At 37.5% G+C, this 25,976-nt stretch overlaps 2 protein-coding genes across 4 annotated transcripts in view; one reads left to right on the top strand and one right to left on the bottom strand.

Moving 5' to 3' along the window:
* The first annotated feature begins 2,531 nt into the window (after positions 1-2,531).
* On the top strand, positions 2,532-15,721 carry LOC117304693 (intraflagellar transport protein 52 homolog). 2 transcript variants are annotated; one of them, XM_033789289.1, is made up of 14 exons: positions 2,532-2,572; positions 3,795-3,919; positions 5,160-5,247; positions 6,211-6,340; positions 6,532-6,607; positions 7,344-7,412; positions 8,376-8,444; positions 10,477-10,603; positions 11,130-11,285; positions 12,288-12,442; positions 12,998-13,085; positions 13,724-13,832; positions 14,191-14,336; positions 14,955-15,721. In XM_033789289.1, exons 1-14 carry the CDS (start codon positions 2,555-2,557, stop codon positions 14,985-14,987), a joined length of 1,389 nt encoding a protein of 462 aa, XP_033645180.1. In that variant the 5' UTR covers positions 2,532-2,554; the 3' UTR covers positions 14,988-15,721. The 2 variants fall into 2 exon arrangements, with proteins under 2 accessions (XP_033645180.1, XP_033645181.1); XM_033789290.1 differs by lacking the exon at positions 8,376-8,444.
* LOC117304692 (hephaestin-like protein) overlaps positions 8,126-25,976 on the bottom strand; it is a 33,555-nt gene continuing 15,704 nt past the window's right edge. Inside the window, exons 15-18 of one of the 2 annotated variants that reach the window (XM_033789288.1) lie at positions 25,709-25,891; positions 25,113-25,229; positions 24,187-24,240; positions 8,126-8,407 (exon numbers count right to left, since the gene is read on the bottom strand). In XM_033789288.1, the coding sequence (XP_033645179.1) occupies positions 8,388-8,407; positions 24,187-24,240; positions 25,113-25,229; positions 25,709-25,891 (374 nt within the window). In that variant the 3' untranslated portion in view covers positions 8,126-8,387. Of the gene's footprint in view, positions 8,408-23,630; positions 24,241-25,112; positions 25,230-25,708; positions 25,892-25,976 lie in introns of those variants that run through there. The other variant, XM_033789286.1, reaches the window with a different exon arrangement.

Raw genomic sequence — 25,976 nt, forward strand, 5'->3', positions numbered from 1 at the left:
TTTACTCCTGGGGCTGAAACAGGGTTACCCCCTGTAGTCCATTCGGATGTAGGCTTGGGTATCATCCTCCATGATCCATCAAAGCCTGGCTAGATAGCAGAAAGCACTACTCCCAAACTTTATCGAAACACAGGTCATTTTTTAGGAATTTCAACTCTTCTACGGACCTATTAATAAAATGCCACAGACGAACGACTGCATTATTATGGTTTATTTTATAGAAAAGGACATACAAATTATAGGCCTATCTTTAGGTAAGCAGTTTGTCTGTACATTAAAATTGCCACTGACATGCTTTTCAATGGGGAATACATTTTCTTCTAAATCGATTCAAGAAAGGGAATCGAAACAAAACTTCAGGAACATTTTTGAGGATGGCAGAACAACAAATTGCGGTTGGAGCAGCTCGCTCGGCCCTTCCGTTGCAACAAAGGCTAACTTTGGGTTTCTTACAATGTAACTTTTGGGTAAATTGAAGCGTGTTTTTTCCCATTTATAAGTTCAAAGACATATAGTGGTCAATCAAGAATGCGCCTCCATTTTGGCGAAGTGATAGAAAACCTATACTGGGGCAATACTGGCCTAGGGAAGATACACCATTCCGGGCAAAATGGTAGAAAACTTTTTGTGAAGGCACACCATTTCGGCAAAATGATGAACCTTTAATGGGCCAATGCTGGTTTTGTAGCGGTGCATCATTTTGGGAAAATGGTATAGCAAACCTGCACTGGTCCAATACTGGTTTTGCGGCACACCATTTGGGAAAACAGGCAGAAAACCTCTCATTGAGCTAATACTGGTTTTGTAGCTGCACACCATTTTTTGTCAAAATGGTATCATATAGAAAACTTTTTCTTTATACGGGTTTGTTGTCATTTTTCTGTTGATTTGCAGTATTGTTGTATTTTATTTGTAGAAAAGGCTTCTATGAAGCATTGTATGTGTCAACTGGATATTTTTACAGCATATAGTTGTAAGTTAAGAATAAGTGTAATTTGTACATGACAAACGTTTTTATTTATGAAAATAATAAACAATTTGTGTTAACATTTGAAGCCAAATAGTTGTGTGATCAGTATTTTGGACTTGCTGTTTCTTGTATTTGTATGGTCAATTTTGTTATACACAGTTATTTATGAAAAAACAGTGCACACTTTTAAAGGAAGTTAACAATTTCTGTTAAACTTTTTGACTGTGAGATATTTGAGTAAAATGCATGGTTTTTAACATGGGTATAAAACCGAAAATATGAGCATAGTTAAACCGTTTTGAAGAAATTCAGAAGTAAAAACTGGAAACACCCATTTCCAATTTTGTTGAAATGTTTCCAATACTGTTACATGGTTGTACCTGCAAGTTTACTATTATTTTATTTATAGTTTCTTCTTATAACAAGGATCTCTTGCCAATAATTGTAGCATGGTTGTACAAAATATGCCTCGTGTGAAAGGACAAACAAAATTCTATTGTCCAAGGTTTTTTGTAAAATCTCGTCAAACATACATTTTACAACCATGCTAAAACAAAGCGAGGGACCCCTGTTACATTGCTGTCGTGTGAATAGCGCTTTTGACAAGATTTTGTAAGAGAACTTGGATAGTAGATTTGTGTTGTCCTTTTACACGAGGTACATTTTGTAAAGTTTTACAACCGTGCTACAATTTAGCATGGTACTCTTGATAAATTGCTCTCGTGTGAAAGGGGTATAGTCTGATGTCAATTACATTAGTATTTTCTTCTCCCTTACATGGAGTGAGTGAGGGTGTCAGATCTCTGTGTAATTTCTTTTTCTGCATTTGTATGGACTTTTCTGTCTTCTTTTTGTTGAATAATGTTTGATGAAAAACCACAAACAGAAATGCCTGCATAAACTTTTTTTTTTTTTTTTTTTTTTCAAGAGCGTTGGATTGATAATCCACGCTCTGTGATCCGAGGGAAATGTTCGTCTTTGTAAACTTGAAAATAATATGGCAATACAAATTTAGGTATTATAAATATTTAAATTAATGTGTTGGGGTTGAGCAGCAATTACTTTCATGATGAGAAAGTCGATAGGCCTATTAGCATGTGTAGTCTTCGCCCAAGACGTAAAATGCTTGATAGTGGACAGTTGTACGCTCCATGTCTGTGGTACGCTCAGATAGTTGTAAATCGGTGTAGCGCGCCCTCTTGCGGAGTTGACTGGCGAGTTTGACTGGATGGCAAACTTGACCTTCAACACTGTTTTTCTGCCTCAAATTTTAACCCTTGGTTTTATAAACCACAATAAAAGTACTTCATTTGTGCTTCTTAAGATATAAATTAAAATGAAAAGCGTACACAATGTATCATTTCAACGTACGAGTCACAGCCCCTCCGATGCCCCCCCAAAAAACAACAACAACAAATAACCACTCCCCCAGCCTCTCTCTTCTTAGCCGCTGTCCGTGTCCTCTATCAGCCTCGTTTTTACGCTCCACCCCGTGTTCAAACAACCCGTTTAATTGTGAAATCGCGATTCTGCCACACGGGATAGAGGACGCCTAAGAATAGTTTCATAGAAGCAAAATTCATCATGGCGCCGATATCGCAGGTAAGCGAGATAAACCTCAAAATTGTTGGCGATTTCAGGGTATTTGAAGAATGAATTAATGATTTCACTTTAGAAATATTGGATCAACGAATGTGACATTAGCTACATATACTATTGGTTATGAATTTGAGGTGAAGTTATAGCTAAATAAAGAAGTAACTATGTGGTCCCCCCGTTGTTGGCAACGATAAACAACGCATAGTCAGACATGGGCCACGGCCCTTAACCAGTTGTGGTATGGCATGTATGGTAAACGAACCTTTCAACAAATTTGTTTATGTTTTCCTTTGCAACTAATTGCTAATGGATTCTTTCTTTTCTGAAGCCTAATTACCCCATTTAGGACTAGAGGAAAAACTAACAGTAAGGTTCCGTTATCTGGGTGGTGGTCTTGGCATTAATTTTGGGGGTGGTTTTATTTTTACATTTGTTTTTTTTACAATACTAATTTGTTTTTTAAATATTATTACTATATAAAAATAATAGGCCCTACATGTTTTGGATAAGTTTCCAAAGGCCCCCTATGGCACCACCACTTTTTCATTCGATATGAATAAATAATTATCTAGTTCACATATTAGTATTACATAAACAATGAGTATCCCCTTTTTGTAAACATGAGTGAAAAAGTGGTGGCGCCATTCGGAAAGTTATCCAAAAAGGGGCGAGTCATGTATTATTAATGTTTTACTTTGAATAGTCATTGTTAACAAACAAAAAGGGATTGTAGCCGGGACTGACTGTCACTGCAGTGTGTGTGCATGGAGGTAGTGTGACTGTAAACATTTTTTTTGTAATGTAACTTTCTTTTGCGGTACAACTACAAGTACCACAACAACTTACAATTTACAAATGTACAATTATATTATTATGAAACTGTAGTTTGTGCGCATTTGCTGGCTGTCACATGAATTCAAAAAGGCGTCATTACTCATAGAGGATGCATTTATTCCATGTACAGCCATGACGTTTTATACTGTGTAGCGTCACTATTCACTACATCTAATGTTGTTTGTGTCAAAACACTTTATAAGATTGTGTGAGGAATCACAAACCAGTCTAAAGTAAGAAAATTCTATCTTCCACTTTTTCATTCATGATTTTGTTTTGGTCACAATGAGTGACAATGTGCATTAGATTCTGCATTTTTATTTGAGAAAAAAAAGGTGACGATTTAAAACTAATTATGTTTTGTTTTAATTTTTTTTATAATTTTTTACAGGATATGGAAGACAAAAGTCAACGGACAACAATTGCGTTTGACGTATCAAAAAGAGAACTCTTCACACCGCAGAATGGCTTCAAGAGTCTACATAAAAAGCTACGTAGCAATTGGAAGATCACCAGGTACATTAAGACACCTCATGGTCAAGAGAGGGGAGAAATTAACTCTTTTGTTTTAAATTTTCAGTCTCGCCTTAAAGGATTTGGGTACTTTTTCAAAATGTCCATAGATTTACATTTAATTTACAGGGTTTGAAGATAATGATAGTGGAAAGCTTCCCTTAAAATATTACTTACTGAGGTGCTGTAGTTCATGAGACCAAAATTATTTTCATGACATTGTTTTACTCATTTCCCAAAAACTACAGCACCTCAGCACGTAATATTTGAAGGGAAGCTTTCTACTATCATTATCTTCAAACTGTGTAAGTTTAGTGTAAATCTGTGGACATTTTTTTTTTTTTTTCCTACAAAAAGTACATACACCCTTTAAAGGAAAACATTAATAAAAAAAATTACTAAAGAAGCGCCCAAAAAATTCAGAAAAATAATACTGCACATGGACAGACACACTTTAAATTTGGTTAAAAAAAACTTCAATGTAAAATTTGCCATGTCATTGCCGAGCCGATAAGAGCACCACATACATGCACTGGTGTTTTTAATGAGTGAAAAGAGTGAGGCCGTATTCGAATTGGCGGCTACGGCTACGGCTGGATGGCCGCGTCGTCATGCATTGAAGTATAGGACGCCCTTAGCAACACCCCTGGCAACGGTCGTAGCCACAGCCGTAGCCACCAATTCGGACACGACCTAAGTCTTATAAATTCAATTAGTACCACATTCCTTGCAGGAAAATAGTGATTGTTGAAGCGCTCTGAGCGTCACCCTCTGACCGATATGAGCGCTATATTACAAGCCACTATTATTATTATTATTACTAAAGAATATTTGTAATTGTCAAAGACCAGTCTTCTCACTTGGTGTAGCTCAACATATTACATGAAATAACAAAACTGAAAATTTGAGCTCAATTGGTCGTTGAAGTTGCGAGATGATAATGAAAGCAATAACACCCTTGTCACGCGAAGTTGTGTGTTTTCAGATGCCTGATTTTGAGACCTCAAAATCTAATTCTGAGGTCTCAAAATCAAATTCGTGGAAAATTACTTCTTTCTTGAAAACTATGTTACTTCAGAAATAGCAGTTTCTCACATTGTTATATACAATCAACAGCTCCCCATTAGTCGTTACCAAGTAAGTTTGAGTGCTAATGATAATTTTGAGTAATTACCAATAGTGTCCACTGCCTTTCAGACGTTTCCACCTGTTTTAATGATTGTATTTTGATTGATTGTTACAGTCAAAAGGATGAGATTACTGAAGAGAAGCTTGCTAATGTTAAGGTGTTCGTCTTGGCGGGACCCCGAGAGAAATTCACTGCCCCAGAGGTTTGTATTCAAATTCAGTTCATTCCACAATGATTTTGTTTCACCAAAAGTTATTACGTTATAAACCCGAAAAGAAAACCAACATGGTAAAGTTTAGGTGATCCCTCTGCTGCCGCTTTCCAGGTGTTGTTTTAAACATTGGTGACAGTGTTGTAGGTCTCGAGACCTGGTCTCGGTCTCGAGACCGTCTTAAGACTTTTTTGGGGTTTCTCTGTCTTGGTCTCGGTCTTGGATGGGGATGTCTCCCCATTAGTCTCGGTCTTGGACTTAGAGGTTTCTACTACAACACTGGTTGGTGTGTTCCCTGGCTATATGGCAGTTACAGGCTGTATGGCACCCCTGAACAAAAACCCTACAAATTTCACGTAGGGAGACCTCTGACACTTGGGGTGGATACATGTAGTTCAGTTGGTTGACCACTGGTACATTATTCCAAGGGTCATTTCTGTATAATTATCACAAAATGCCTAGATTATGCTAGTATTGTTCATTTTTTGGGATGACATTTTTTCAGTAAAATTTAGTTTTGTGTCAAGAAATTGGGATACTATGTTAACATACAAGATTTGAAAATTTCGTATCTGTACGATGCTTAAAACTAAAATCCGATAAGCAAAACTAGGGAGGATATGAGTGAGTGGTATTTTTGTTGATAAGCCTAGTTTTTGTTCTTGAGCAGCTCTATGACATTGGGCGCTGTCAAAGGAAAAAACTCCGAACCTAAATACATGGTTATGTTGTTTACTGCCGAATTCTGTGCTTATGATCACCATTCTCTGCTTACAGTGCAAGCGCAACATTTTTGCACTAGCTGTTTCAGCCTTAAAAACCAAGTAACGTGGAGTACGCACACACAAGCAAAAATTCACTTGTGAAATTAGGCTCAGGTCTCTTTCTGAGCCAAAAAAAACCCCATAATTCTTTGGTCACATAATTAACAAATATTTGTCCTTCTTGTTTCAGTTTGAAGTCATCAAGAAGTTTGTTGACGGAGGAGGAAGCGTTCTTGTCATGATGGGGGAAGGTGGAGAGAGTAAATTCGACACAAATATTAACTTCTTATTGGAGGAGTACGGCATTATGGTCAACAATGGTAAAAATTTCATTGTAATCTTGTCCTTAAATTCTTGTCTTAAATTAATTCTAAATATTTAGCGTTCCATTTACCAGGCTTCTTATTCTTCCAGTTTTATCTGACTGCTGATTTTGCCCTCATGAACATATTGTAATAGCTTTTCGAAGTTTTAAATTTGTGATTTATAAAAATGTTTTGTTTCAAAATAGATAGTGTAGTCAGGACATCCTACTACAAATATTTTCATCCGAAGGAAGCACTGGTGGCGAACGGAGTCTTAAACAGGTCAGTGGGACTTTACAGTATGTAAAAAGTAACTTGCAGATCGGACCTCAGGTTCGTAGTTTTAGTGTAGGGCCAGTAAACTTGTGACTAGACAAAAACTACTGCAATTTTATGGAGAGAAATGTCTGATTCCCAAAATAAATATCGATGTTTGTGCTCACCCCACTTAAGAATAAACCAATCCATTAGGCTCCGCCCACCACGCACGTGTGAGTAAGAACACATGGGCCTCTCTAGACCATTTTGCACAACTCTGCCGCGCGCACCAAGTATACGCGCACGCATGTTGGACCTTACTTTGTCGGACTTTTGATTGCGCGATGGGTTGTGATTGGTCAATACGTAATAGGGCGGGGCTTAATGGATCAGTCTATTGTACTAGAGTTTCCTAAAAACTCTCCTAAAGACATTGCTTTTTTTTTCTTCTAAAAAATTTGATAACTAATGATGCTGAAACTTCTACAGGTAAATTATTTCAAACATCTTCGATCACAGTGAGTAGGGATTCATGTCATGGCCAAAACTTGATCTACAAAAGGTATCAAAAACCTTTAAGGATACAAGTGTCTTGCTTAGGGACACAAACACACACACTCAGCTGATAAGAAACACCAGAGCTTGTGTTCAGTGCACAGGACCGTTCACCACAACATGCCGATACCATTCAATCTGTGTCATCTTCAAAAGTTTCCAGTAGCCTTTAAGATTGTTTCTATAATTTCTGTCATGATCTCAGGGCAATCAGTGTATCAGCAGGAAAGATCGTTCAGAGCATCGGTGAAGATGAGGCTGGAAACGACACAAAGTAAGTAGCCATTCTAGTATCCTCTGTCAGAATTATAATAAAATCGCATCCCCCCCCCCACCTCAAAGGGGAGGGACAGTCACTAACTGCCAAGTTATGCATTTTTTAGTTACTCTGCGAATTTTTTTATTTTAAAACTAATTTTTCCTGACTTCCTTCATTATACGAGAAACAAAATAAAAAGTTTGAGTGGCCTTGATTTATTGGTTCACCCAGGCCAAGCAAAAACACCCGAGCAAGTCAGTGATTCACAGGGGTTTTCCCATTGCCTTGTGGCTACAGCCTAAGCTTAGGGGCAGTTTGGGTATTTAAAACTGTTATGCAAGCTTTTATTAGTGAATTGTGGTCATTGTTTTACAATCTCTGGACTGTCTGAAAGAAGTTCGCTTGGGGTCCATTTGTGTAGCGGTATATGCCCGCGTGCACCCAGTACATTATGGCGGTTGTTGACTGACACGAATGGTGATAGTTTTTTTTTTTATGAAAAAAATAGCCAGACACACAAAGCCTGAAGGCCACTTCAAGGTGTGGGCTACAATTATTTTATTCCAGAGGTCGTTGCCACCTACTCCTGGGGCTGAAACAGGAATACCCCCTTTACAGTCCATATGGATGTAGGCTCGGGTATCATCAGTCCGAAGCCTGGCTGGTAGAGCAGAAAGCACTACCTCCCCAATTTTATGTAGCAAGTGTCCCAACCAGGACTCGAACCACCACTCTGCTGATCAAACACCAGAACTTGAATCCGGTACTCTTAACCGCTCGGCCATGACGTGCCACGATAGTGTATGAAAATCGGTCACACCCACTGCAGAGTCAAGTTGGTCCCTCTGTTGCCGCTTCCAAAGTTGTAGCAAAAACTTGGGTGTGATCCCTGACGATGTGTGAATAACTGACTATCCATCAAACCATTACTCCTGTTTAAACTGTAACGCTTTTCTTCCTCTCCTTAAAAACCAAAAGGAAAGACGCAGCTCAGTCAGGCGCTCCTGCGTCTGAAATAAATGACGAAAAAGGCTCAAACTATAGGGAGTGAGTCCTTACCATTAAATGCAACTTAAAGCATGGATGTTTGTTATCAAATAAGTGTTTAGAGCAACTTATTTTAGACCTTGAACTTTGCTTAAAGGCACTGGGGAGGATTTCACAAAGAGTTAAGACTAATCTTATTTCGAGTTAGGCATGTTACTCGTCCTGACTTAGGACTATAGTTTTTAATATCTCCCAACTCCTTGTGAAATTGACCCCTGGATACCTTTGGTAATTGTTAAAGACCAGTATTCTCACTTGGTGTATCCCAACATCTTTAGAAAGTTCAAGGACTGAAAGATTCAAATTGAATTTTATTTCTGTTTCTGTTGCACTCTATACATGTATGTATTTACTTATAAGTTTCCATATTTAGATAATTTGTAAATCAGCTTGGCCCAATTTCATGGCTCTGCCTACCGTAAGCACAGAATCGGCGCTTGGAATTCTGTGCATACGGTAAGCGTATCTCACAGGTTAGCGGCGAATTTTGGCTTGCGTACTCCACGATACCAAGCATTCTATGCTAACAAGGCTAGCGCAGAAATTCGGCGCTCGCACGTAAGTGGGGAGTCGTGGTCGTAAGTGCAGAATGAAATTGGGCCCTGGCTTTGACTTTCATCAAGGGGAGGCCATTTTCAATTTCATGTTGCAAACGGCAATTCCATTTGGAAATCTCACAGTCTATGGACAAATTTTGAAGGGGCACCAAGGCCAAAGACCTGGGGCAATGGAGGCTTTGGCCTCGCTGGCCTCTGTGCAGTTCCAGTGCCCAATTTCATAGAGCTGTAGCTAAGCACAAGAAATTATGCTTACCACAATAACGTTTCCAGCCAAACTTACATGTCACATGTACAAGTTGTGACTGGCATGCTGCTCATTTCTGCTTATCATTGTTAAGCAATGTTTTCTGCTTAGGCCGGCATAAAAGCAATGCCATGGAACGTGCAAATCTCCTGTATATTTAAACATGTTTGGAACCTTAAGTGCTCACATACATTACTTTGTACCATGTGATCGACTGTGTGAAGGAAACAAAAATGCATACTTAAACAGAGCCCATTGGTCCTATTTGTGTAATACTTGCAAAATTTACAGCTAGCAAAACATAAGTTTAGGCAGTTAATATTTTGCTTGATCAAAGCCTTGCATGAAGAGCACAATTTGATTTTTTTTCCATGGTAATTTACCTCTTTTATTTCACTTGATGGTGTCTTGTTTTGTAGAGCAGCTATTAAAGATTAAATTTATGTCGCATGCCAGTTTTACAATTTTTTTTATAGATGCACTGCAGTTTTGCATGGACTTCTGCTTATGATTGTATTTACTATAAATAAACATGGCAAGCAAGCATTTTGGGAATTTCTTTCATAAATTTTTCATTACCAGAATTTTACACGCCCAAATACCATGTCACATCTACCATTTGTAAACTGGTATCCTGCTCCTTTCTGCTAAGAAAACATTGTTAAGCAATACTTTCTGCTTTAGCAGCTCTATGCTGGGCCAAATTTCATAAAGCTGCTTAAGCTGGAAAAAGGTAGCTAAGCGTAACACAATTATCCTAATATCAAAAAGGTTACCAACCAAAGTGTCTTGTCCCATAACTCTATGTGACTGGTATCTTGCTAATTTTGTTTTAATCAGCAGAATTTTATTTGTGTGAAGTTGAAAGTATATTCTTTATATTTCTTGATATTTTTTTACTGTACAAATCCGAAATCGCCTTAGATGTGGCTGATGAAGTGCAGTCACACATGCATCGCTAAATTTTGCGTTTTTCTAGCATGATCTTAAACGCTGGGACATTTGAGCCATTTTTGCTTCTGGTGGTAATTTTGTTCCATTGGGGGATAGTGCATGGGGGAAGTTGCTAAGCCCAACAAAATTATGCTTACCAGAGTAAGGTTACCAGTCAAAATACCATGTCACGACAGTCTGTGGCTGGTCTCCTGCTTATTTTTGCTTAGCAGAAATATTTTAAGCAGTACTTTTTGCTTGTTGATGTAATGTTTTGCTATTTTTTTGCCTTCAGAGCCTTAACGTACCTGTTCCCGTTTGGAGCGACGTTAAACGTGGCCAAACCAGCGACGGCCATTTTATCAACGGGAACGGTGTCTTTCCCACTCAACAGACCCATATGTGCATTGCACTCATCGAAGGTTAGTAATTGCTTGAATTGTTTGATTATTGAAAGACCTTTCACAGTTTTCAGCACATTATTGTCCTCATTTTTTCTTGAATATGACTTAATTTTAGAGGGAAAAAATTCACCGAAAAAATTGTTATAATATAGGCCCTAAACTTCTTAATCAGTAAGTTTTTTTGACTAAAATTAAACAAAATGTGTTTATCTTTACCAACTTTAAAGAATGTCTTGAACAAGATAAATTTGAAACAACCAACCGCTTCAAATATCTACGCCCTCCTTTTCAGTTGTCAAAAATTATTATTGGTTTATTAAAAATACATTAAAACTCGGCAGCCAGAGGCTGAATTGCGTTTAAAATAACTACAGAGCATAAGAAAATATAAATATAATTTATTTTTATTACAGAAAAACATAAAGAAATATGAAAATATACAGAGTAAAAATTTCAAAACACAAAGTATCCAAAGACTGTAAAACAAAAATACTGTTTGAAAAATTAAAAAAATTGAAGGTGGTTTTGACTTTTTTTTCCTCAGTATTCAAAAGGTAAACTTGCAGTGCTTGGCTCAGTCCATATGTTCAGTGATCAATATCTCGACAAGGAAGAAAATGCAAAGATCATGGATGTACTCTTCCAGTGGCTCACCACAGAGAATGTTGTACTCAATGCCATAGATGCAGAGGATCCCGAGGTAAGCCTTATGAATATTCATTGAGGTCAAATGGGAATATTTGCATGAATGTTTCTCATTGGCTTGCCATCCAGAGAATGTTGTACTCAATGCCATATATGCAGAGGATCCCGAGGTAAGCCTTATGAATATTCATTAAGGTCAAATGGGAATATTTGCATGAATGTTTCTCATTGGCTTGCCATCTAGAGAAGTTGTACTCAATGCCATAGATGCAGAGGATCCCGAGGTAAGCCTTATGAATATTCATTAAGGTCAAATGGGAATATTTGCATGAATGTTTCTCATCTAGAGAATGTTGTACTCAATGCCGTATAAAGGATCCCGAGGTAAGCCTTAATGAATATTCATCAAGGTCAAATGGGAATATTTGCATGAATGTTTCTCATTGGCTTACCATCTAGAGAATGTTGTACTCAATGCCATATAAAAAGGATCCTTAATGAATATTCATCAAGGTAAAAGGGGAATATTTGCATGAATGTTTCTCATTGGCTTACCACAGAGAATGTTGTACTCAATGCCGTATAAAGGATCCTGAGGTAAGCCTTAATGAATATTCATCAAGGTCAAATGGGAATATTTGCATGAATGTTTCTCATTGGCTTACCATCTAGAGAATGTTGTACTCAATGCCATATAAAAAGGATCCTTAATGAATATTCATCAAGGTAAAAGGGGAATATTTGCATGAATGTTTCTCATTGGCTTACCACAGAGAATGTTGTACCCAATGCTATAGATGCTACGGTTAGCAGATCCATGTAGTTAGGCACATGCCTTGAACTTCACTCTTGAAGAGGTGCAGCAATTTTTCCCCGATATTTTGAGAAAATTGTAAACTTTTATTTGAACTTTGCACAAAGCATCACAGCAACTGCACAGGGCATGACATCAACTGCTGTTGGTGTCGTGGGTTATTTCGAGGCATGGAAGAAGACTTGGCCTTTGACCCATCTGATCAGGAAACAAACAAATTCTTGTCTTGTTGTGTTTTGATAGATATCTGATTACAACATGCTGCCTGACACAGCGAAACTAGCGGACAATCTAAGATGTTGCTTACAAGAGCACGACGACACACCGCGTGACTTCAACTCGTTGTTTAGTAGTAAACTCTACACTCTGGATACCACAACGGTGCCCAAAGTTATCAGGTCTGTTTATAGTCCACTCAAACCTTAGGGCGTGGTCCTGGGGTCTATGTCATAGAAAGCCAAGACACAAAACACAACGCCCACAGATTTACATTAAACTGAAATGGTTTGAAGATAATGATGGTAGAAAGCTTCCGTGAAAGGCAGTGGACACCATTGGTAATTACTCAAAATAATTATTAGCATACAAAATCTTACTTGTAAATGAGTAATGGGGAGTTTTTGATAGTGTGAAACATTGTGAGAAACGGCTCTTTTTGAGGTAATGTAGTTTTTTGACTAATGAGTAAAAAAAAAAAAAAACTAAAAAGTTTTTGTCTCGGGGAGGAAAATTATTTTAGCATGTACAACGTATTAATGCGACTCTCCTGAAAACATTGCTCTGTGATTTTCACTTTTTTTATTAAACACTTGTCGACCAAAAGCTGAAACTTCTACAGTTAAATTATATTACATACATCTTCGTTCACACTGAGTAGGGATTCATGTCATGGCCAAAAACTGGGTCTACAAAAGGAATCAAAACCCTTTAAATTATTTCTTCAACTTACGCAGGTCCTTTGAGCATCTTGGAGTCAAGCATGAACAGCTTGCTTTGATCCAACCACAGTTTGAGACGCCCCTTCCTTCACTTCAACCAGCGGTAAGTTCAGAAATTAATGTGTTTTTATCCGCTCGACAACAAAATGTACAATAAAAAAGTATTACACGGGATTGGTTTATTAAAAAATAGCAACATAACTTTTTCCTTGGGCTAGATAGGTTACTTAGTAATGCACTGTTACATAAGGCTGTAGGTCCCTGGTTCAAGTCCCCATCTTAGTAGAAGTCTCTTTTCCTGATAGATCATTTTCTATATACGGACACAGAATCTGGAACAAACTTCCACAATACATCAGAGATACCACCTCACTGCATACATTCAAGATACTCCTGAAAGCTCACCTGTTTCAAGAGGTGCACAATCAATAACAAGTAGAATAGCGCCTGGTCTGCCGAACTTGTAGATTGCTCTCAAGCTGGTGGAATTCTTGGACCTCGACCAAACAAATATTCAGACCAACATGAATGTTGAAACAAGCTTCCGCAATAGATCAGAGATACCACCTCACTGCATACATGGAAGACACTCCTGAAAGCTTACCTTTTTCAGGAGCTGTATCACCAATAGTGTTTCTTCTGTTATAAGGGCCTTGGAACCAATTCTGATTTTGGCACTTTATCAATTTCTTTTTGATTGGTTGATGATAGAAGAATTAAGATTTTGTTTTATCCTTACAGGTCTTTCCTCCAGCGTTCAGGGAGCTCCCGGCACCAGCCCTCGATCTGTTTGACCTCGATGAATCATTCTCATCAGAAAAAGTCCGACTCGCACAAATCACAAACAAATGTAAGTTTGAACTTCACAAAAAATTAAAGGGACACCTTGCCTTGGTCCGGGCGAGTTGGTCTTTGAAAACATTTGTAACCGTTTGTTAGAAAATGCATACGGTTAGAAAGATGTTTTGAAAGTAGAACATAATGATCAACACAAATATTCCTGGTAATTGCATGGTTTTTCCTTATATGTCGTGAACTAACACGGCACGCCAATTTGAGGAGTCAAATTTTTGACGGCGGCCCATGTTAGTACTACTAGGGTACTGCTAAACTTCTAACTAAGTAAGTTTGTATTGCCATTCATTTAAAAACCGATTACCAAACGTAAACCTTCCCTTGAATACATTATATTCAATTTGTTTTTTCAGGCACGGATGACGATTTGGAATATTACGTTCGAGAGTGCGGAGAAATCCTTGGAGTGAGTAACAAGTTGCCGGCCGACTCACGAGATGCTAAACATATCCTGGAACATATCTTCGCTCAGGTGGTTGAATTCAAGAAACTCAATCAGGTAAGTTAGACTTGAGCAATGCTTTACAGGGAAACTCGTTGCAGCTTGAACCTCTTATCCACTAAAACATCAGCACTGATCCACCAGCAGACTTTGTCAAGTTTAATAATTAACTCACCTACCGGTGTTATTGGGCATTGAACTTTTCAGCTGATCAGCTGATGAGCTGATTTCCTCTTTTACTTTTCAAAACAGTGCCAAAGAAAACATAAAAACACTGTACTAAACTTAAGTGTGATCAGCCATTTCCTCTTTTCTTTTTGCAATTAGAAAGTTGCATGTCTCTTTTTTACAAGGAGAAAAAACATCATTGTTTATTTTAAGTCTGAAAGCTTACTGATAATGTTCATACCAGAGCAGTTTTTCTGTGAAGGTTTCTCTCTGAAATGAAGTCATATATTTTAGAAAACTGTGCCTGAAAATGCAACAGCTGATTTGGGTTGTTAAACCAAGATTCAGAACAATGGTTGGGGTTGACATGCTGAAAAACGTGCATGGCTTTCCACTATTTTTTCCTGACAGATTTTAGATGTAGTAAGAGTAGACTGTGAAATGTGATCATGGTTTTTTATTTTAACCTACCGCTGTTATTTTTTCTTCATCTGTTTTCTCTCATAGGAGGGTGATGTTGGTGATGAAGGCATTTACTGAGAAGCTACAACAAGAGCGCATGAAACAGAAGTTGGGGAAAATCCATGAGCTGGCAGATCCGTTCAACTAACGTGGGGTTCCGTTGAAAAATATTAATTGTGAAATTGTTTTGTTTTGCTTTAAAAACAATATCAGTGTTATCCAAGACTAGACAAACTTTCAAACTTATACGACCCATTATATGTATATACATGTTATCAAAAGAGGGACATGTCACTCATTAAACACCTTTGCTTTTGGATAAACAAAAGGCAACACAAACCAGCAAGAAACATTCTTTATGCTGAGACTTTTTTTAAACAAAGTTTTGGCAATTTGTTTGTCAACCTAATGTAAATATATTTGTAAATCTCAATTGTATAACTGAACTGTTAATAGAAGAGATAGGCTGTGTACATATACATATGGTATAGATGTGTGTGAACCGTTTGAACTAAGTTTTCTTTCCTTGTGAATTTGGAACATTGTCTCCTTAAAGAGGACCAGCTGAAGAGTCAACAAGCCTCGAAATAACCCACTGCACCACAGCTGCCCTCACAGCAATTGCCGTGGTGACCTGTGTTATTGTTGTGGGGCCCTGAGCTTTTGCCGTGGTGCCCTGAGCTTTTGCCCTGGTGCCCTGTGCTATTGCCATGGTGCCCTAAGCTTTTGCCATGGTGACCTGTGCTTTTGCCGTGGTGCCCTGTGTTATTGCCATGGTGCCCTGAGCTTTTGCCGTGGTGCCCTGTGCTTTTGCCGTGGTGCCCTGTGTTATTGCTGTGGTGCCCTGAGCTTTTGCCGTGGTGCCCTTTGTTATTGCAGTGGTGCCCTGAGCTTTTGCCATGGTGCCCTGTGCTTTTGCCATGGTGCCCTGAGCTTTTGCCGTGGTGCCCTGAGCTTTTGCCATGGTGCCCTGTGCTTTTGCCGTGGTGCCCCGAGCTTTTGCCGTGGTGCCCTGAGCTTTGCCGTGGTGCCCTGGCAAGTGCCATGGTACTCTGTGCTTTTGCCGTGGTGCCCTGAGCTTTTGCCATGGTGCCCTGTGCTTTTGCCATGGTGCCCTGTGCTTTTGCCGTGGTGCCCTGTGCTTTTGCCGTGGTGCCCTGTACTTTTGCCGTGGTGCCCTGAGCTTTTGCCGTGGTGCCCTGTGCTTTTGCCGTGGTGCCCCGAGCTTTTGCCGTGGTGCCCTGTGCTTTTGCTGTGGTGCCCTGTGCTTTTGCTGTGGTGCCCTGTGCTTTTGCCGTGGTGCCCTGTGCTTTAGCTGTAGTGCCCTTTGCAATGTTCCGATACAAACTTAGATTTGTCCTCCTAGATGTGCCCCTTACCAGAGGAACATTTCTATGCTCCTTCAATGCCTGGGTCAACTTTGATTTAAGATGGCGTGGTTTATTTGGTTAAACTTGTACCATTTTGCCCCCTGAGAACTTACTGCTTATTTTGTTTAAATGTTCCCTTTTTTTTGTAAAACACAGAGTCCTTTCCCGGTACAGGGAAATTTTGTCTTAGTACTGTAGTCCTTGACTTGTAAAATGCAAAGTGTAATTTGTTTGTAATTTTCATGTGAAATAAAATCCACTTTACAAGATCTGATAATCTGATTTGAGCAAAATTTCAACAGAACTGCAAGGCTAACCCCTGATTTTAGGCAAATTTAGCCAAATTTCAACAAAACTGCAAGGCTTACCCCTTGTGATTTTTGGGCAAATTTAGCCAAAATTCAACAAAAATGCAACGGCAAATTTAGCCAAATTTAAACTGAAATGCAAGGCTTACCCCCTTGTGATTTTAGGCAAATTTAGCCAAATTTCAACAAAAATTGCAAGGCTTACCCCTTGTGATTTTAGGCAAATTTAGCCAAAATTCAAGAAAAATGCAAGGCTAACCCCTTGTGATTTTGGGCAAATTTAGCCAAAATTCAAGAAAAATGCAAGGCTGACCCCTTGTGATTTCAGGCAAATTTAGCCAAAATTCAACAAAAATGCAAGGCTAACCCTCTTGTGATTTTGGGCAAATTTAGCAAAAATTTCAACAAAAATGCAAGTAACCCCTTGTGATTTTAGACAAATTTAGCCAAATTTCAACAAAAATGCAAGGCTTTCTACCCCTTGTGATTATACACAAATTTAGCCAAATTTCAACAAAAATGCAAGGGCAAATTTAGCCAAATTTCAACAAAAATGCAAGGCTTACCACTTGTGATTTTAGGCAAATTTTGCAAAATTTCAACTAAAATGCAAGGCTTACCCCTTGTGATTTAAGGCAAATTTAGCCAAATGTCAACAAAAATGCAAGGCTTACCCCTTGTGATTCTAGGCAAAATTTAGCCAAATTTTAACAAAACTGCAAGGCTAACTCCTTGTGATTTTAGGCAAGTTTTGCCAAATTTCAACTAAAATGGAAGGCTTACCCCTTGTGATTTAAGGCAAATTAAGCCAAATTTCAACAAAAATGCAAGGCTTACTACACCTTGTGATTTGAGGCAAATTTAGCCAAATTTCAACAAAAATGCAAGGTTTACCTCTTGTGATTCTAGGCAAAATTTTGCCAAGTTTCAACTAAAATGCAAGGCTTAACCCTTGTGATTTAACGCAAATTTAGCCAAACTTCAACAAAACTGCAAGGCCAACCCCTTTGTGATTTTAGGCAAATTTAGCAAAATTTCTAAAAACTGCAAGGGTTACCCCTTGTGATTATGGACAAATTGGGCAAATTTCAACAAAAATGCACAGCTAACCCCTTGTGATTTAACGCAAATTTAGCAAAACTTCAACAAAAATGCAAGGCTAACCCCTTGTGATTTTAGGCAAATTTAGCCAAACTTCAACAAAAATGCAAGGCTAACCCCTTGTGATTTTAGGCAAATTTAGCAAAATTTCAACAAAACTGCAAGGTACCCCTTGTGATTTAACGCAAATTTTAGCCAAATTTCAACAAAACTGCAAGGCTAACCCCTTGTGATTTTAGGCAAATATAACCAAATTTCAACAAAAATGCAAGGCTTACCCCTTGTGATTTAAGGAAAAATTTTGCCAAATTTTAACAAAACTGCAAGGCTAACCCCTTGTGATTTTAGGCAAATTTCAACAAAAAGGCAAGGCTTACCCCTTGTGATTTAAGGCAAATTTAGCAAAATTTCACAAAAAAGAACAGGCTTACCCCTTGTGATTCTAGGCAAAATTTAGCAAAATTTCAACTAAAATGCAAGGCTTACCCCTTGTGATTTAACCCAAATTTAGCCAAATTTCAACAAAACTGCAAGGCAAACCCCTTTGTGATTTGAGGCAAATTTAGCCAAATTTCAAAAAACTGCAAGGCTTACCCCTTGTGATTTTAGGCAAATTTAGCCAAATTTCAACTAAAATGTAAGGCTTACCCCTTGTGATTCTAGGCAAATTTTGCCAAATTTCAACAAAAATGCAAGGCTTACCCCTTGTGATTCTAGGCAAAATTTAGCCAAACTTAAAACAAAACTGCAAGGCTAACCCCTTGTGATTTGAGGCAAATTTTGCCAAATTTCAACAAAACTGCAAGGCTAGCCCCTTGTGATTTTAGGCAAATTTAGCAAAATTTCAACAAAAATGCAAGGCTTGCCTCTGTGATTTAACGCAAATTTTTGCCAAATTTCAACAAAACTGCAAGGCTAACCCCTTGTGATTTTAGGCAAATTTAACCAAATTTCAACAAAACTGCAAGGCTAACCCCTTGTGATTTTAGGCAAATTTATTCAAATTTCAACAAAAATGCAAGGCTTACCCCTTGTGATTTAAGGAAAAATTTAGCAAAATTTTAACAAAACTGCAAGGCTAACCCCTTGTGATTTTAGGCAAATTTCAACAAAAAGGAAAGGCTTACCCCTTGTGATTTAAGGCAAACTTAGCAAAATTTCACGAAAAAGGAAAGGCTTACCCCTTGTGATTCTAGGCAAAATTTTGCAAAATTTCAACTAAAATGCAAGGCTTACCCCTTGTGATTTAACGCAAATTTAGCCAATAGTCAACAAAACTGCAAGGCAAACCCCTTGTGATTTTAGGCAAATTTAGCCAAATTTCAACAAAAATGCAAGGCTTTACCCTTGTGATTCTAGGCAAAATTTTGACAAATTTCAACTAAAATGTAAGGCTTCCCCTTGTGATTTAAGGCAAATTTAGCAAAATTTCAACAAAAATGCAAGGCTTACCCCTTGTGATTTAAGGCAAATTTAGCCAAATTTCAACAAAACTGCAAGGTACCCCTTGTGATTTAACGCAAATTTTAGCCAAATTTCAACAAAACTGCAAGGCTTACCCCTTGTGATTTAAGGCCAAATTTTGCCAAATTTTAACAAAACTGCAAGGCTAACCCCTTGTGATTTTAGGCAAATTTCAACAAAAAGGCAAGGCTTACCCCTTGTGATTTAAGGCAAATTTAGCAAAATTTCACAAAAAAGAACAGGCTTACCCCATGTGATTCTAGGCAAAATTTTGCAAAATTTCAACTAAAATGCAAGGCTTACCCCTTGTGATTTAACCCAAATTTAGCCAAATTTCAACAAAACTGCAAGGCAAACCCCTTTGTGATTTGAGGCAAATTTAGCCAAATTTCAAAAAACTGCAAGGCTAACCCCTTGTGATTTTAGGCAAATTTAGCCAAATTTCAACAAAAATGCAAGGCTTACCCCTTGTGATTCTAGGCAAAATTTTGCCAAATTTCAACTAAAATGTGAGGCTTACCCCTTGTGATTTAAGGCAAATTTAGCCAAATTTCAACAAAAATGCAAGGCTTACCCCTTGTGATTCTAGGCAAAATTTTAAACAAAACTGCAAGGCTAACCCCTTGTGATTTGAGGCAAATTTTGCCAAATTTCAACAAAACTGCAAGGCTAACCCCTTGTGATTTTAGGCAAATTTAGCCAAATTTCAACAAAACTGCAAGGCTAACCCCTTGTGATTTTAGGCAAATTTAGCAAAATTTCAACAAAAATGCAAGGCTTACCCCTTGTGATTTGAGGCAAATTTAGCCAAATTTCAACAAAACTGCAAGGTACCCCTTGTGATTTAACGCAAATTTTAGCCAAATTTCAACAAAACTGCAAGGCTAACCCCTTGTGATTTTAGGCAAATATAACCAAATTTCAACAAAAATGCAAGGCTTACCCCTTGTGATTTAAGGCAAAATTTTGCCAAATTTTAACAAAACTGCAAGGCTAACCCCTTGTGATTTTAGGCAAATTTCAACAAAAAGGCAAGGCTTACCCCTTGTGATTTAAGGCAAATTTAGCAAAATTTCACAAAAAAGAACAGGCTTACCCCTTGTGATTCTAGGCAAAATTTTGCAAAATTTCAACTAAAATGCAAGGCTTACCCCTTGTGATTTAACCCAAATTTAGCCAAATTTCAACAAAACTGCAAGGCAAACCCCTTTGTGATTTGAGGCAAATTTAGCCAAATTTCAAAAAACTGCAAGGCTAACCCCTTGTGATTTTAGGCAAATTTAGCCAAATTTCAACAAAAATGCAAGGCGATTCTAGGCAAAATTTTGCCAAATTTCAACTAAAATGTAAGGCTTACCCCTTGTGATTCTAGGCAAAATTTTAAACAAAACTGCAAAGCTAACCCCTTGTGATTTGAGGCAAATTTTGCCAAATTTCAACAAAACTGCAAGGCTAACCCCTTGTGATTTTAGGCAAATTTAGCCAAATTTCAACAAAACTGCAAGGCTAACCCCTTGTGATTTTAGGCAAATTTAGCAAAATTTCAACAAAAATGCAAGGCTTACCCCTTGTGATTTGAGGCAAATTTAGCCAAATTTCAACAAAACTGCAAGGTACCCCTTGTGATTTAACGCAAATTTTAGCCAAATTTCAACAAAACTGCAAGGCTAACCCCTTGTGATTTTAGGCAAATATAACCAAATTTCAACAAAAATGCAAGGCTTACCCCTTGTGATTTAAGGCAAAATTTTGCCAAATTTTAACAAAACTGCAAGGCTAACCCCTTGTGATTTTAGGCAAATTTCAACAAAAAGGCAAGGCTTACCCCTTGTGATTCTAGGCAAAATTTTGCAAAATTTCAACTAAAATGCAAGGCTTACCCCTTGTGATTTAACCCAAATTTAGCCAAATTTCAACAAAACTGCAAGGCAAACCCCTTTGTGATTTGAGGCAAATTTAGCCAAATTTCAACAAAACTGCAAGGCTAACCCCTTGTGATTTTAGGCAAATTTAGCAAAATTTCAACAAAAATGCAAGGCTTACCCCTTGTAATTTGAGGCAAATTTTGCCAAATTTCAACAAAAAGGCAAGGCTTACCCCTTGTGATTTGAGGCAAATTTTGCCAAATTTCAACAAAACTGCAAGGCTAACCCCTTGTGATTTTAGGCAAATTTAGCCAAATTTCAACAAAACTGCAAGGCTAACCCCTTGTGATTTAACGCAAATTTTAGCCAAATTTCAATAACCCCTTGTGATTTTAGGCAAATTTCAACAAAAAGACAAGGCTTACCCCTTGTGATTTAAGGCAAATTTAGCAAAATTTCACGAAAAAGGAAAGGCTTACCCCTTGTGATTCTAGGCAAAATTTTGCCAAATTTCAACTAAAATGCAAGGCTTACCCCTTGTGATTTAACGCAAATTTAGCCAAATTTCAACAAAACTGCAAGGCAAACCCCTTTGTGATTTTAGGCAAATTTAGCCAAATTTCAACAAAACTGCAAGGCAAACCCCTTTGTGATTTTAGGCAAATTTAGCAAAATTTCAAAAAACTGCAAGGCTTACCCCTTGTGATTATACGTAAAATTTTGCCAAAATTTCAACAAAACTGCAAGGCTAACCCCCTTGTGATTTTAGGCAAATTTAGCCAAATTTCAACAAAAATGCAAGGGTTACCCCTTGTGATTCTAGGCAAAATTTTGCAAAATTTCAACTAAAATGCAAGGCTTACCCCTTGTGATTTAACGCAAATTTAGCCAAATTTCAACAAAACTGCAAGGCAAACCCCTTTGTGATTTTAGGCAAATTTAGCCAAATTTCAACAAAACTGCAAGGCAAACCCCTTTGTGATTTTAGGCAAATTTAGCAAAATTTCAAAAAACTGCAAGGCTTACCCCTTGTGATTATACGTAAAATTTTGCCAAAATTTCAACAAAACTGCAAGGCTAACCCCTTGTGATTTTAGGCAAATTACGCCAAATTTCAACAAAAATGCAAGGGTTACCCCTTGTCATTCTAGGCAAAATTTTGCAAAATTTCAACTAAAATGCAATTTAACGCAAATTTAGCCAAATTTCAACAAAACTGCAAGGCTTACCCCTTGATGAATTATTATGAACTAACTATAATGATTAGACACAACATTCACATGAAAAAAGTACAATGAAATTGTACTCTGTTCCAAAGGAAATTCACCTTAGTAATAATTATAGTTTGGAAAAGCACGTTTGTTTTTTAATGAATGGAATGTTTAAAATATAGATCAGTGGATCATAACAAGTTTTTTCATTCGTAATAAGTCTAAAAATGTAAAAAAGTATTTTTAAAAATATTTTTGACCCCAGCAAACTCTTAGCTGTCATTAAACAATTAACTCAGATATAATTAAAGAAGGGCAAGAACCAATAGTATTTGGCACAAATTAATTTTTTTTTTTTATGTAGATGTTATTATTTTTTAAAGACAGTGGACACTATTGGTAATTGTCAAAGACCAGTCTTCTCACTTGGTGTACCTCAACATATACATAAAATATTAACCTGTGACAATTTGAGCTCAATCGGTCGACAAAGTTGCGAGAAAATAATGAAAGAAAAAACCCCCTTGTCACACGAAGTTGTGTGCATTTAGATGGTTGATTTCGAGACCTCAAATTCTAAATCTGAGGTCATGAAATCAAATTCGTGAAAAATTACTTCTTTCTGGAAAACTATGGCACTTCAGAGGGAGCCGTTTCTCACAATGTTTTATACCATCAACCTCTCCCCATTACTTGTTACAAAGTCAGGTTTTATGCTAATAATTATTTTGAGTAATTACCAATAGTGTCCACTGCCTTTAAATCGCCTTTTTCTGAGGTGGAAAAAAAGGTATAAACCTATTTAGAAGTAATAAAAATCAATGTGCATAACTATAAAATTTCTGGATAATCTGGTTATAAAAAAATCTGAAAAACAAATTTATCTCATGGTGACAAACAAAATTACTCAAACACGACCAACTGTTTTAGCCAAATAGATGAGTTGTGTTCTGGACAGGCACGATGATTTTGTTCCAAGTTTAAGTCTAATTTCTAATTTTGGGGCCCTTGGAAAAATCAGAAAACAAAAATTGTGATAATGATCCTGAAAAGTCTTTTGAAGCCTATCCATGGTAAAACGGCTGATAAATAAGCTGCCTTAAAGCCATTGGACCCTTTCGGTACAGAAAAAAAAAATAAATATTCACAGATTTACAAATAACTTACAGGGTTTACAGAAGGTAGTGGTGAAAGACTTCCCTTGAAATATTATTCCATGAAATGCTTTACTTTTTGAGAAAACAGTAAAACAATATCAATTCTCGTTAGCGAGAATTACGGATTTTTTTTAAACACATGTCATGACACGGCGAAATGCGCGGATACACGGGTTGGTTTTCCCGTTATTTTCTCCAGACACCGATGACCGATTGAGCCTAAATTTTCACAGGTTTGTTATTTGATATAGAAGTTGTGATACACAAAGTGTGGGCCTTGGACAATGGTGTTTACCGAAAGTGTCCAATGGCTTTAAAAAGATATGAAAGTGTACAAAGAGGCCGAGATTTTTTTTTATTCACATCCATAAACAGGCCTTTGAAATATTGAAATGGAAAAACATCAAATATACCCAAAATGAAGTTTTATAGATGGAAAGAGGCATCGAGAGAATGATATTAATTTTAAGTTTTACCCATATACACTGTACACCGTTGTGTGTTAGCACTGTATACATGTACCCAGTACCTACCCCATATCTGTGATCAAAATCACAGGCATATTACTCGGTTGGGATAAACTTAAGAACGAAGTTTTAATAAATATGAAACCAAAATGTTGAGTTAGGATGTTTAACCATTTACGTAGGGGCCACATGTAGGTTTAGCCCTTATACACGATAAAATGTTCTTACTTAATCCCAAGGACCAAATACGATGCCAGTCCCTGGCAGAGTTGGGCATGATGTTAGTTGAACTTCCATGCCAGCCCGATACCCAGTGCAATAATTAGTATAGTACCTGTAATGCAGCATGCAGTGGATGTTGTACTTGGTGCTGTTGCTGTTGTCTCCCCTGTTGAAGATGTGGGTAGAAGATTGAGAAGTTGTTGACGTTTGTTTGCAACTACTTTTTGTAGGACAAAAAAACACAATGTCCACAGATTTACACTAAACTTACACAGTTTGAAGATAATGAGAGTAGAAAGCTTCCCTGAAAATATTACGTGCTGAGGTACTGTAGTTTTGGGGAAATGAGTAAAACAATGTCATGAAAATAATTTGGGTCTCGTGAGACCAAATTTATTTTAAGCATTTACAAACGCGTTTTCATGACATTGTCTTACTCATTTCTCAAAAACTACAGCACCTCTGTAAGTAATATTTGAAAGGAAGCTTTCCACTATCATTATCTTCAAACCCTGTAAGTTTTATGTAAATCTATGGACATTTTGTACCTGAATCCTTTAAAGGCATACACATATACACGCAGAAAAAAACAAAACCCTGTTGTACAGATTTTTGTGCTTTCAGATGCATAATAAAAGGCTTCAGCTGAAGTCTTGTATAATTTCAGTGAACAAAATTACCTCTTTCTCAAAAAAATACACGACTTCGGAGGGAGCTGTTTCTCACAGTATTTATACAATCAACAGCTCTCCATTGCTTGTTAATACCAATTAAGTTTTTATCCTAAACATTTTTTTTTATAGTAATTAACAATATTGTCAAGTGCCTTTAACAACCGTTTTCTTTTTACTGAAATTCTTTGTAAAGTTGGAACCTAAACAAAAATCTGCAAATTTGTTTTTTAATCTTGAAGAGAAAATATAATCAAAGCTTGAATTTGGTCACACAATATTGACTTTTTAAAATACATTTTGTAAAAAAAAAAACCTTAACATTTTGAAACAATTAAAATTATTGCAGGAATTACTTAGTACATACCACTTGCATGAACAGTATACTCCGTTTCCATTCCACCTAGGATGTGGTCGTGAACGTGGCAATGCATGAGCCATTTCCCTGGGTTATCTGCCTTCATCTGCACTGAGCCAAAAACACCTGTAGTAAATAATATTAATAATAAATGAAATAGATGGAAAGTTGGGATAAAGAATATTAATTTTGGTTTTACCCATACATTGATGCGCGTTAGAACTGCATACTTGTGAGACTGCTGGGGCCGATTTCACAAAGATCTTATTGATCGTAACTGCAAATCAATCGTAGTTGCTCAGTAAAACGTGATGTCACAATACAAATCACTATGGTGAAACTGAAAATTTGTCTTGCGATGAATTTTATTGCTTTGTGAAATCAGCCACAGGCCCCTTTTCAGAGTACCTGCTCTCTTGGGCTGTGCAGTCTCATTTGAGTCATCAGACAGCAGCTTCACGCGGGAGCAGAGATCTCGTGAGAGCAGTATTCGATCCCTGAGACCTGAATGTGTTATACACCACCACCACGACACGACTATCAACGCAAAAAACCATTAACAACTTGTCCATACTTCTAGGCTTGCCATAAAATGAGTTACTTACCAGGGAATAATTCAAAGACATCCACTCTATGAACCATAGACGTCCTATAAGTGACCGTCTGGCCGTGAAAGTGGACAGAGTGGACGTCCACTTCGTCACCGATACCGAGCAAGTACCACTCTACCACCGAGCCCTCTTCCACATCCAAGTGATGCAAATTACTGAACAAGAACCCATTAATACCTGTAAAAATGACAAAGATTTCAAGCAATCAAGAGACAGGTCTCATTTGAATCCAGGCTTTAAAAAAATTCAAGCAATCAAGAGA

The sequence above is a fragment of the Asterias rubens genome, chromosome 21 (genome assembly GCF_902459465.1).
Source record: "Asterias rubens chromosome 21, eAstRub1.3, whole genome shotgun sequence".
Taxonomy (NCBI): domain Eukaryota; kingdom Metazoa; phylum Echinodermata; class Asteroidea; order Forcipulatida; family Asteriidae; genus Asterias; species Asterias rubens.

What these genes read in the sequence shown, in the direction of transcription:
- LOC117304693 (XM_033789289.1), top strand. An exon ending in AGCAATTGGAAGATCACCAG is followed by an intron (nt 3,920 to 5,159) that starts GTACATTAAGAC and finishes TGATTGTTACAG; the next exon opens with TCAAAAGGATGAGATTACTG. An exon ending in AAAGGCTCAAACTATAGGGA is followed by an intron (nt 8,445 to 10,476) that starts GTGAGTCCTTAC and finishes TTTTGCCTTCAG; the next exon opens with AGCCTTAACGTACCTGTTCC.